This window comes from Ceratotherium simum, chromosome 12, assembly GCF_057802395.1.
Source record: "Ceratotherium simum simum isolate JZ-2026a chromosome 12, ASM5780239v1, whole genome shotgun sequence".
Classification (NCBI taxonomy): Eukaryota; Metazoa; Chordata; class Mammalia; order Perissodactyla; family Rhinocerotidae; genus Ceratotherium; species Ceratotherium simum.
In genome coordinates, this window is record NC_141911.1 from 18,987,996 (window position 1) to 19,001,600 (window position 13,605).

Consider the following 13,605-nt stretch of genomic DNA (forward strand, 5'->3'; position numbering starts at 1 on the left):
TGATAGCTTTGTTATATAGAATGCATTTTTAAAAAGGTATTTTTTCTAGTTACATTCTAAATTTAATGTTCTTACTTTTCCCACTTTTGTCCTTTTTTTTAATTTTTTTTTTTTTTTTTCGGGAGGAAGATCAGCCCTGAGCTAACATCCATGCCAATCCTCCTCTTCTTTGCTGAGTAAGATGCTCTGGGCTAACATCTGTGCCTATCTTCCTGCACTTTATATGGGACGCCGCCACAGCATGGCTTGACAAGCAGTGCATTGGTGCATGCCTGGGGTCTGAACCCGGGCTGCCAGCAGCAGAGTGTGTGCACTTAACCACTATGCCATGGGGCCGGCCCTAGTTTTGTTCTTATTAAAGAACTTTAGAAAAACAGTTAATAATGTTTTGCATTTTGATAGATATATAGATCTCAGTTACAGAATAATTAAAGAAAATTATTCCATATACTTTAACGATAACCATGGCATATATGACAATCAATATAAAGAGAAAGAGAGGGTAATTAGAAATACCTAGCATTGGGGCCGCCCTGTGGCTTAGCAGTTAAGTGTGCGTGCTCTGCTACTGGCGGCCCTGGTTCAGATCCCGGGCGCGCACTGACGCACCACTTCTCCGGCCATGCTGAGGCCACGTCTCACACACAGCAGCTAGAAGGATGTGCAACTATGACATACAACTATCTACTGGGGCTTTGGGGGGAAAAAAAAGGAGGAGGATTGGCAATAGATGTTCGCTCAGAGCTGGTCTTCCTCAGCAAAAAAAAAAGAGAAGGATTAGCATGGATGTTAGCTCAGGGCTGATCTTCCTCACAAAAACAAAAACAAAACCAAAAACAAAAAAAGAGAAATACCTAGCATTATATGAAAAAATAAGCAAAACTGGATTTTTTTTTTTTAATTTAATTTTTGTTTATTGCAGTAACATTGGTTTATAACATTGTAAAAATTTCAGGTGTACATCATTGTACTTCTATTTCTGCATGGACCACATCATGTTCACCACCAAAATACTAATTACAACCCATCACCACACACATGCACCGAATTATCCCTTTCACCCTCCTCCCTCCCCTCCCCTCTGGCAACCACCAATCCAATCTCTGTCCCTATGTATCCGTCCATTGTTGTCACTATCTACTACTTAATGAAGGAAATCATACGGTATTTGACCTTCTCCCTCTGACTTATTTCACTTTGCATTATACCCTCAATGTCCATCCATGTTGTCACAAATGGCTGGATTTCGTCGTTTCTTATGGCTGAGTAGTATTCCATTGTGTATATATACCACAGCTTCTTTATCCATTCGTCCCTTGATGGGCACTTAGGTTGCTTCCAAGTCTTGGCTATCGTGAATAAGGCTGCAATGAACACAGGGGTGCATGTACCTTTGCAAATTGGTGTTTTCAAGTTCTTTGGATAAATACCCAACAGTGGAATAGCTGGATCATATGGTAGTTCTATCGTTGATTTTTGAGGACTCTCCATACTGTTTTCCATAGTGGCTGCACCAGTTTGCACTCCCACCAGCAGTGTATGAGAGTTCCCTTCTCTCCACATCCTCTCCAACACATGTTGTTTCCTGTCTTGTTAATTATAGCCATTCTGACGGGCGTGAGGTGATATCTCATTGTAGTTTTGATTTGCATTTCCCTGATAATTAGTGATTTTGAACATCTTTTCATGTGTCTGTTGGCCATCTGTATATCTTCTTTGGAGAAATGTCTGTTCAGGTCTTTTGCCCATTTTTAATTGGGTTGGTAGTTTTTTTGTTGTTGAGATGCATGAGTTCTTTATATATTTTGGAGATTAAGCCCTTATCAGATGTATGGTTTGCAAATATCTTCTCCCAATTGTTAGGTTGTCTTTTCGTTTTGTTGATGGTTTCCTTTGCTGTGCAGAAGCTTTTTAGTTTGATGTAGTCCCATTTGTTTATTTTTTCTATTGTTTCTCTTGCCCGGTCAGACGTGGTGTTTGAAAAGATGTTGCTAAGACCGATGTCGAAGAGCGTACTGCCTATGTTTTCTTCTAGAACTTTCACAGTTTCAGGTCTTACATTCAAGTCTTTAATCCATTTGGAGTTAGTTTTTGTGTATGGTGTAAGGTAAGGATCTACTTTCATTTTTTTGCATATGGCTATCCAGTTTTCCCAACACCATTTGTTGAAGAGACTTTCTTTTCCCCATTGTATGTTCTTGGCTCCTTTGTCAAAGATTAGCTGTCCATAGATGTGTGAGTTTATTTCTGGGCTTTCGATTCTATTCCACTGATCTGTGTGTCTGTTTTTGTGCCAGTACCATGCTGTTTTGGTTACTATAGCTTTGTAGTATATTTTGAAGTCAGGGAGTGTGATACCTCCAGCTTTGTTCTTTTTTCTCAGGATTCCTTTAGCTATTCGGGGTCTTTTGTTGTTCCATATAAATTTTAGAATTCTTTGCTCTATTTCTGTGAAAAGTGTTGTTGGAACTTTGATAGGGATTGCATTGAATCTATAGATGGCTTTAGGAAGTATGGACATCTTAACTATGTTAATTCTTCCAGTCCAAGAGCACGGAATATCTTTCCATTTCTTTGTGTCTTCTTCAATTTCTTTCAGAAATGTTTTATAGTTTTCGGTGTACAGATCTTTCACCTCTTTGGTTAAGTTTATTCCTAGGTATTTAATTCTTTTTGTTGCAATTGTAAATGGGATGGTATTCTTAATTTCTCTTTCTGCTACTTCGTTGTTAGTGTACAGAAATGCGACTGATTTTTGTATGTTTATTTTGTATCCTGCAACTTTACCATATTCGTTTATTACTTCTAAAAGTTTTCTGGTGGATTCTTTAGGGTTTTCTATATATAAAATCATGTCATCTGCAAATAGTGACAGTTTCACTTCTTCCTTTCCAATTTGGATCCCTTTTATTTCTTTCTCTTGCCTGATTGCTCTGGCTAGCACTTCCAATACTATGTTAAATAGGAGTGGTGACAGTGGACATCCTTGTCTGGTTCCTGTTCTTAGAGGGATGGCTTTCAGTTTTTCACCATTGAGGATAATATTAGCTGTGGGTTTCTCATATATGGTCTTTATTATGTTGAGGTACTTTCCTTCTATGCCCATTTTATTCAGAGTTTTTATCATAAATGGATGCTGGATCTTGTCAAATGCTTTCTCTGCATCTATTGAGATGATCATGTGATTTTTGTTCTTCATTTTATTAATGTGGTGTATTACGTTGATTGATTTGCGAATGTTAAACCATCCCTGCATACCTGGAATAAATCCCACTTGATCATGGTGTATAATCTTTTTAACGTATTGTTGTATGCGATTTGCTAGTATTTTGTTGAGGATTTTCGCATCGATGTTCATCAGTGATATTGGCCTGTAATTTTCTTTTTTTGTGTTGTCCTTGTCTGGTTTTGGTATCAGGGTAATATCAGCTTCGTAGAATGAGTTAGGGAGCTTCCCCCCCTCCTCAATTTTTTGGAAGAGTTTGAGAAGGATAGGTATTAAGTCTTCTTTGAATGTTTGGTAGAATTCACCAGGGAAGCCGTCTGGTCCTGGACTTTTATTTTTGGGGAGGTTTTTGATTACTGTTTCGATCTCCTTACTGGTGATTGGTCTATTCAAATTCTCTACTTCTTCTTGATCCAGTTTTGGAAGGTTCTAAGAATTTATCCATTTCTTCCAGATTGTCGAATTGGTTGGCATATAGTTTTTCATAGTATTCTCTTATAATCTTTTGTATTTCTGAGGTGTCTGTTGTAACCTCTCTTCTTTCATTTCTGATTTTACTTATTTGTGCCTTCTCTCTTTTTTTCTTGGTGAGTCTAGCTAAAGGTTTGTCTATTTTGTTGATCTTTTCAAAGAACCAGCTCTTGGTTTTATTAAGCAAAACTGGATTATTTAAGAAATTTTAAAGTTCGTCCTACTCTTTTTCTGGTCAGAAATCATGGCAATTTAGGGGAAAAAATGAAACTTTATTTTGCTCTTATTACTTAGATATGTTCTTTTTCATAGAAATAACCTTCACAGATAAATTAGAGTGAATGAAGTAGGCTATTGCCCATAAGTGGGTTTGTAAAAGTATTATTACTGTGTTATAGAGAAATTTCTTTTCTAGTCATTTATTAAAAAATATTTACTGAACACCTGCCATGTGCCAGGTACTCTTCTCAGAGTGGGGGTACAATGGTGAATGGGGCTTGGAGTCTGGTATAGGACAAGTAAACAAATAATATTACTTCAAGTAGTCGTTAATGCTATGAAGAGAAATAATGTAAGATAGGGAGAGAAATAATGATGATAGGGATGGTTATTTTGGATGTGGTAGTCCAGAAATTTCTCTTTGACGTTTGAGCAGAGTACTGAACAAACCAGGTAAACAAATATTCAGGAGAAGAGTATTATGTGCAGAGCAAAGAGCAACTGGTGTGGCCCTGAGCTGGGAACGTGCTTGATGTGTTTGTCAGATAGCAAGAAGACCAATGTGGCTAGGATCTCTAGCTTTCCCACTGTGATTTAGTTGCAGTTCAAAGAGTTTCAGTAACTATATGGCATTCTACTGAAATGCTGTTTTATGAAGTAATTGTTTTATTCTCTTTCTAGGTGGTGACAGCTACTGGGACACTTGCTTTAGGAATCAACATGCCTTGTAAATCTGTTGTTTTTGCTCAAAACTCAATCTTTCTGGATGCTTTAAGTTACAGACAGGTATTACAATGTGCACAAACTCGTTATGGCATAAGTAAAACATAGACATAAAATAGTAAAAAATGTGAGCCTTTAGTTTACAAACATGTTGCACTTCATGGGCCAGCACACCTGAACATTCATTCATGCCTGATTGTTATTTTTAGCTGAGGTCTAGTGGAAAGCACATAAATTGGGGATTATGTGGCCGTCACTAACCAGATACATGACCTTGGGTGAAATATCTAAACTTCCTGATCCTTCTTTCCTATCTCCAGAGTAGGGATGATTACTATCCCTCTTGCAAGAATTAAGTGAAGTTATTTGTAGGAAAGACAAACATTGAAAGTGCTCAATAAACATTTACTTGTTCATTTCCTGTGACTATGAATTTGCACTCTGGAGTTATCTTTAATACTTCTCTCCTCTTTGCTCCTGATACACAATCTATTACCAAGCCCACTTCATTACTCTCCTGTAGTGGCGTTTGAGTTTTGCCTTGCATTTTCTGTTTTCACTGTCTTTCATCGTATATTCTTGGCCTTGTATTATTTAACAGTTTTCCTGATTTTCAATTTTCCTTACTCTACTGTGTTCTGCACACAGTGTAGTTTGTCTTCGTATGGTTTCCCTGATCAGGAACATTTGATGAATATTTCTGCTAGTGGCATCAAATTTAGATATATTAGCCAACATTCAAGTTTTAACAAAGTGCCCCCCTCCCTTCCTCTCCAAGCACTTACTTCTCATTCTGTTATAGGCCTTGTTCCTACCCAAGATAACAGCCTTATCACTTCCCACCACTTTACCAACCCCTGCCCCTTAGATTTCTCCTCCTGCTGCTATGCTCTGCATGACCTCTCCTCTCATATCATCTTGGGAATCTCATATTTAGGGCTCTGGAGCCAGAGAGTTAGGATATTTTAGATGATGAACTTGGGAGTCGAAATGCCAAGGTTTGAGTCCTGGATCTTCCCCTTCCTAGTTGTTTGACTATGGGCAAGTTTCTTATATTCTCCATGCCCCAGGTTCTACATTGTAAAATGGAGATAATGATTATATTTACCTCGTATGGTTACTGTTGTGAGGTCTGTATAAAAAAAAGTTTAAGTTTAGCACATTCTAAGCACTTAAATGAGAACTAATATAACTATAAACCGTAAAAAGTTTGTTTCTTAACTTGCTTTTTGGAAGGAACCTTTCTGAATTTTAGCTCACTCATGTTTTTTCTCGATTTGTGCACAATTTTTATGGTTATTTGTAACTCAACACACTGGCGTGTGAGTGACAGCGTGACAGAGAAAGGGATGAGGAAGGGGGATAGGGGAAGGGGGAGAATTGGTGTAATAAGTTCAGCTGTGGGTGAACTTGAAATCAGGGTCTAATCTTTTCTTCTTGTTTTTTGTTTCTTCTATATATCATTATACAAATATCTAGCACAATTTTTAGCATGAATTAAGTACATAATAATGATAAATGTCTTACTTTCAGCTCTGTCTCAGCCATGGTAAATTTCCTAAGGGCTAAGTAGTTGGATTTTAGTTTCAATTATTTAATGGTTAGACATATATACAATTTTCTTGCTCTAACCCAAGGTAAAAAGCTCAATTCTTACACTGCGGTGGAGAAGGTATTTAGGAAAGTTTTACTTTGTGGTTCTCTTCTGTTTCCAGATGTCTGGACGTGCTGGAAGACGAGGTCAAGACCTGCTGGGAGATGTCTATTTCTTTGATATTCCATTGCCCAAAATAGAAAAACTCATAAAATCCAATGTTCCTGAACTAAGAGGACAGTTCCCTTTCAGCATAACTCTGGTCCTTCGACTCATGCTGCTAGCTTCCAAGGGAGATGACCCAGAGGATGCCATGGCAAAGGTACCATGCTTGACCATGTCTGAGGTTGAGTTGTCATTGCTGGCCTGGCTGTGGTCAGGTCTGTTCTTCTTTTAGAAGTCTGTAGCAATAACTTTTCAGTTTCATCAGTTTTTAATGCTTCATGCTATGGGAGAAAAACTTTTCCTTTCTTCTCTTCTGGGTTCTTTGGCTGGTCTAATAATTAAATGGACATAAGGCAAATTAACAGGAGAAAGAAACAAATTTAATTTCGTGAGTTCAGAAACCCCCAATTTTTCTTTTTCTCTGAGGAAGATGGGGGCCCTGAGCTAACATTTGTCGCCAATCTTCCTCTTTTTGCTTAAGGAAGATTCACTCTGAGCTAACATCTGTGGCCAATCTTCCTCTATTTTATATGTGGGTTGCCACCAAAGCATGGGTGATGAGTGGTGTAGGTCTGCACCCAGGAACCAAACCCGGGCCACTGAAGTGGAGCTTGCCTAACTTAACCGTTTGGCCACCGGGTTAGAAACCCCCAAATTTTGAGGCTCAAAGAAGTGACCAAAGCAGGCAGCTTTTATACTTTTTAAACAAAGAAACTATTATTTGTGAAGAATTGACAAAGGTGTTTGGGCTTTTATTAATGAATTAATGAAGAGGTAACAAAGTTTGTTTATACAGCCTTCTCAGCTCTGAATTCCCTCTCTCTGCTGATAAGGATGCCTTCTCCCCTCCAAGTGCAGAGAGGCTACCCTTCACATGAGAATTTGCTTCCTGCTTCCAGGGGCACAAAGGAGGGTCAGAGTATCCTTCTTGCACTGGCTGTTTCCTAAGTAACTTTAATTCAAAATAATCCATATGCCAAAGTGGCATATTATGGGAAGGCCTGACTTGAACGTCATCAGTAATGTCTTGAATAGTACAGGATTAGGGGTGAAGGGAGAGAATAATAATTAGTTTTATTTGTCTCCTCTATCAATCATAGAATTTGTACCTGGATGGACATTTGGAATTACTCAAGATTACTGTTTTCATGTGTAATAGGCATTGTCCTATAGAACTTAAGTGTGCTGGCATGGGTTTAAAAAGAACTGGGTTAGATTTCTGTTTCCACTATTAGGAACAAAAACATTTGTTTTTATGATTTCATAATAAAAGAGTTTATTTTTCATAAAAAAGTAACCCAAGTTCATCAAAGAATATTTGCATAATATAAAAAGCTAAAAGAAGAAAAAAAATCACCTATACCTAGTTCTACTATCCAAAGACAATATTGTCATTTTGGTATTTTTTTCAGTCATTTTTATAGACATAAATGTGCGTTTGGTTTTTTAAATGCTGATACATTTGTATTTAATTGGACTTCAGAATATGGTTATAAACTTTTCCTAAAGTTTTTGCTCAGATAAATATTTTGTGTCCAATCTCGTAGTGAGAGATTTAAAATTCATAATTAAATAATTTGATTTTAATCCTTATGGAGATGTGTTGTGAAAGGGACCCACTCTTCCCTGTTTTTGTATATTGATTAGTATGCCAGTTAAATCAGGTACTATTTGCTGAGGTGAAGATTCTTCTAGGATTTTTGTGATGAGTTGGCTCTGGTGGTGTTGATGGTCCTACAGAGCAGGCACATATCATTTTAGACCAAAACTTCCTCATTTTTGAGTTCTTAGTTTTTGTCTCTATATAGGAGGGAAGACTACATCCTCTAGCAAGCTTTTTAATTTTTTTCAAAAAGATTATCAGAGTGCTTTAATTTCTTTGCCATGGCATATTTGAGAGGATCTGCTTGTAACCTTCACACATAAAAGACTCAAGTGTGGGCATAAAATTCTTAGAATATTCTCTTTACTCATTACATCAAACTAAGATAGCTCATTGCCTTCTGGCATTTACTGTTATAAAGGAGCAGACTCTTTTCAAGTCTCCTCTACTAGAGCCATGCTAATTCGTGTTCTCTTGTAGTTAATTTGATTTTTTTTTCTACCTATGTAATTATATGAATCTTTTTTTTTTTTTTTTTTTTGGTGAGAAAGATTGGCCGTGAGCTAACATCTGTTGCCAATCCTCCTCTTTTTGCTTGAGGAAGATTGTCCCTGAGCTAACATCTATGCCCATTTTCCTCTACTTTATATAGGTAACACCGACGCAGCATGGCTTGATGAGTGGTGCGTAGGTCCACTCCCAGGATCCCAACCCACGAACCCTGGGCCACTGAAGTGGAGCACGCAAACTTAACCACTGCGCCACCAGGCTGGCTGCAGGAATCTTTCTTTTAACCATCATATTTCAAGTTCTTTTTCCCATAATTTTCTATTTCGTGGGTCCTTTTATTTTAATTGATGTTTTAGTTATTATATGATAAGAACTTTCAATCTTCATGCTTAGATTGTTTTCTTTCATTGTGGTAAAATATGGCATAATGTAAAAGTTACCATCTTACCCATTTTTAAGTGTATAATTCAATAAAGTTAAGTACATTTGCGCTGTGCAATGCTCAGGTAGTTTTGGAACTAAGAAAATATTTCTTAAATTAGATCTTTGATATTTATTTCTGTTTTAAATTGTTTGGTTTCTTTTTCAGGAAACTTCATAATTTTTAAATCATAAATCCTTTTTCTGTTCTTCACATACTGCTATGTTTTTCTTCCTATGAGAGAACATATGAAATTTATCTTCTACATCACTGATGCAGCTTTCCAAAGTTTCGGTTCTGCTCTTTAGTAATAGAAATGTGGATTTTAATTCTGCTACTGGACTTTTAGTTTTCCTGAAATTTTTTCTACTTCCTATATCACTCTTTCATATCGTAGTAATGTATTATCTTTAAAATGTCACTTTATATTGTCCACTTGCCTTATGCTGTTGTGCCTTGTTTCATAGAGGTCGCATCTTTTGGCTTCCATTCAGGATGCCCACTAGTTTTTCAAAAAAATTTTTTGGCCGCATAAAGAAAACAATTTTCATAGGTCAGCTCTTTTTTCAACGTTCTTGTGATGGTGTATAAAGTTCTAGAGGGCATAGTCCCTGATTATCTTGTTGAACTCACCTCTTTCTGCTCTCCCACAGGAGCCTGCTACCTGCTCCACAAACACTCCAGGCACATTACAGTCTGGGGACCATGGCCTTGCTGTGTTTTCTGCTTCTAGAATCTTTCCTCAGATATGAGCATAGCCTCACTCTTTTAGTTCATTCATTTTTTTTGCTCATTTATACTCATTTATATGTAGCACATATCACTCCTTACATAGCATCAAATATCTATCTATGTATCTCTATCGTGTTTTTATTTATTTTCTCTCTATTTCCCAATGGAATGTAAGCACCCTAAGACCAAAAATGTTTCTTTGTCTTAATTTCTGGTGTGGACATTCAATAGATATTTGTAGCATGACTGAATAATTTTAGGAGGATGATCAGTTTTCTTATAAAGAATTGATCTGTCGTGAGTTTTTCTATTTTCTCTCTTTTGAATGAAGGTAAATATATCCAAATCTGGTGGCTTGCCAAGGAATAGGATTATAGTTTTTCTTCCAGCTTCACTCTCTGTCCACCTAAATGTTATTCAAATACCCTTTTAAATGTGAAGCTAGATGAATAGCTTTTGGCCCCAATCTCAGTGTTTAGCAGATTTTCAACTTACACAGCTTTTCTGGACTGAAAGTTTGTCTGTTACTTTTGCCAGTATCACTGACACATTGATCACGTGGATATCATTCATCACTACAAACCACAGTACGCATTGCTATCGGATTCTTACTATCTTAATAAGACTTTAATTATGCGGTCTGTATCTCTAAGGTTACAGTGAACCACCATGAGTCGCTCACCCCATTACTACTCTGCTGTTTTCTGGCTGTTGCCATCTATGACTAAACGTAGAGCAAGAGAGAGAAGAGGTTGTAGGAAAGGGCATTTTGGGTGCCCTCAAATAGTATCACCCCAAAGTAAAGGTAATGGACAGTACACCCCTTCCTTCCTTCTTTATACCTCCTTCCCTCTCTCGTTCCTTCCTTCCACCTAGTCCACTGGCCTCGCAATGAGTACAGATTTTTCCTAGGTTCTATAAACTCTCAGGCCTAAAGGCAGCCAGGCTTAAATTTTGGTGATGTTGGGAAATTTTCCTTTTATTGGAACCTCATAGACATTTTAGTGGGCAAATGAAAGATATCTGAACTGCTATCTCAGTGCTTTTTTTTTTTCTTGAGGGAGACTGGCCCTGAACTAACATTTGATGCCAATCTTCCTCTTTTTGCTGAGGAAGACTGGCTCTGGGCTAACATCCATACCCATCTTCCTTTACTTTATATGGGACGCCGCCACAGCATGGCTTGACAAGCAGTGTGTTTGTGCGAACCTGGGATCCGAGCCTGCGAACCCCGGGCCACCGAAGCAGAGTGTGCGCACTTAACCGCTGTGCCACCGGTCTGGCCCCATCAGTGCTCTTTTACATTGGAACCCGAGCAATATTTTTATTACTTTTGTTTAATCAACCTAGTTCCATTAGTTTTGCAACAATACTGCAGGACATGGAATAATATAATATCTTATTTTCTTCCAGAACAACCCGAGAGGTATAAACTCTTAAACTGGATTTACGTTTATTACTGGATTATTTGGCAATATGTTGCATTTGTGATGATTCTGTTTTATATGTTCTGTTTTGTTAAAGGAAGGATTTGCCATGTAAGAATATGGTGAAACAAACAATATGAAGTCTAATTGAATCTTATGTATTGCTGGTATCTATGTGATATAATAGATATGAGTAATATCTATCCTATTATTTTATATTCTTTTATGTGGTACTCAATCAGGTTTGGCCACAAGAGGAGACAGAGGAAAGGCTCAGGAAAACAAAGTATTATACTCACAGGTCCTAGAGATGGGAGACATGGCACACCATGCAGGACCACATGCGAAAGACACCAGGATGTTCAAAAGGCAGAAGACAGGAGCAGCGAGAAGGTTTAGGTCACTGCGTCTATTGGAGTTTTTGCAGGAAAGGCAAGACAGGGCAGAGTAAACAGTTTAGGATTGACTAGTTTAAATAATTCCTTTGGACTATGTGGGTGGTCTCTAGTTGCCTGGTACCTGGCCCTGGGATGATTTTGGACAGGAGAAATATTGGCTGGGTGTGTGAGCATTAGGTAATGAAGTAGTTGGGAGTATAATCTTGGGATTGGTTGGTTTGCATATGATAAGCATGATTTTAGGCAAGTTGCTGTTTTTAGGAATTAGCTAACCCTAGGAGGAGCAGTGTCTCTTCAGCCAGAAAGGTTTTTTAAGATGTCAAAACATCATAATATACAGAAATATTTAAAAAATTATAATACACCTATGTTATCATTTACAAATGTATTTCATATCACTAACATGGTGTGACTTAATGTCTTCCTTTTGAAAGGTGCTGTCAGTGCTAAAGCATTCATTGCTGTCCTTCAAACGACCCAGAGCCATGGAGATGTTAAAACTTTACTTCTTGTTTTCTTTGCAGTTCTTGGTGAAAGAGGTATGACTGTGCTGTCTTTTTGTGAAATAAGATTGGTACTATTTTCATTTCTTATTAGGCTAAACTAATTGCAGTCTTTAGAAGGTTATATCCAATGATTAGTGTTACCTATAATTGATATAATTAGCAAACTTGGGCCAGGTAATGATTATCAATCTCTCTTATATTGGCATTAAGTACCATTTTAAATTGATACTTAATAAGTTACTTATTGATTAATGTATGTGGTGAGTTGAGTCAAACTAATAAATTGTTTTTGTTCTTTTAGGGCTATTTAAATCAAAAAGGTAGTCCGACGGGGTTTGCTGGACTTGTATCACATTTGCATTATCATGAGCCTTCTAATCTTGTTTTTGTCAGTTTTCTTGCAAGAGGCCTTTTCCATAATCTCTGTCAGCCAACCAGGAAAGGTAAGCTTGATGTTTTGTATGTATGGTCTAAATATAGCAACAAAGACTATGGTGAAGCTAGTACTTTAGGAATATTTTTTTCGACAAGGAAAATGCAAGTTAATATTTAGATAATTTAGAGATATCGATTAGATAAAATAAAGTTTTATATAGCTACTAATATAGATTATATGGGAGACGGCCATGTTTTGTGACACATTTAAAAAGTCAACTTCTTGTTAACTTCAGTCATTCATTGACTCCAGGAGTCAGAACATGTTAAATAATATGTGATTTTTTAATAAATATTTTATTCTAATTAAATATAATATATACTCATCATAGAAAAAGGATATAGGAAAGCATTATGTTAAAAATATTCACTGTTAATATTTGTGAATGTTTTCTTTCAATCCTATTTTCTTTGATATAATTGTATAGTATATTTAAATAGCTGATATTATATTAATTGTATAATCTAGAATCTTGTTTTTCCCCTAAATCTATCTATCTATCTATCTATCTATCTATCTATCTATCTATCTATCTATCTATCTATCTATCTATTTATCTATATTCCTTTTTGGTGAGGAAGATTAGCCCTGAGCTAACATCTTTTGCAAATCCTCCTCTTTTTTGCTGAGGAAGATTGGCCCTGGGCTAACATCTGTGCCCATCTTCCTCTACTGTATATGGGATGCTGCCACAGTATGGCTTGATGAGCAGTGCATAGGTCCGTGCCTGAGATCTGAACCTGCGAACCCCGGGCCACCAAAGCGGAAGTGTGCAAACTTAACCACTACGCTACTGGGCCAGCCCCACCCCCTAAATATATTTTTGCCAATATCATGTAAATTTTTGTGAATTCCATTTGTAATGCCCACCGAATGTTCCATTTAACACAATTTCTATGAAAAGCTTTTGATTTTTATAATTAAACAATAGATCCCTTAAACAGTGTCCCTAAAAGAAATGTTTCTTTCTTGGTGCTTAAATTTGTTGTAGTTCCTAGTGCCTGGTGAGTTCAATGCCTTTCACAACATTACTTTATCTTCTATCATCAACTGCAGGAACACTCTATTTTGTACAATAGGTCTAGTCACTCTGCTCTGAACATGCATTATTCTGTGAAACAAGGCTACTCAGGAAATTTGGTCCCCTCAGAAGTTCTGCACGGGGAGAAAAAAT

The 13,605-nt window shown here is 37.1% G+C and overlaps 1 protein-coding gene across 1 annotated transcript in view; it reads left to right on the forward strand.

Annotated features, from left to right (window-relative positions):
* The window catches only part of LOC101390837 (DExD/H-box helicase 60), a 104,948-nt gene that overhangs the window by 70,743 nt on the left and 20,600 nt on the right, over positions 1–13,605 (forward strand). Inside the window, exons 28-31 of the mRNA XM_087437446.1 lie at positions 4,598–4,702; positions 6,355–6,555; positions 11,924–12,028; positions 12,297–12,438. Coding sequence (XP_087293572.1) covers positions 4,598–4,702; positions 6,355–6,555; positions 11,924–12,028; positions 12,297–12,438 — 553 coding nt within the window. The remainder of the gene's footprint in view (positions 1–4,597; positions 4,703–6,354; positions 6,556–11,923; positions 12,029–12,296; positions 12,439–13,605) is intronic.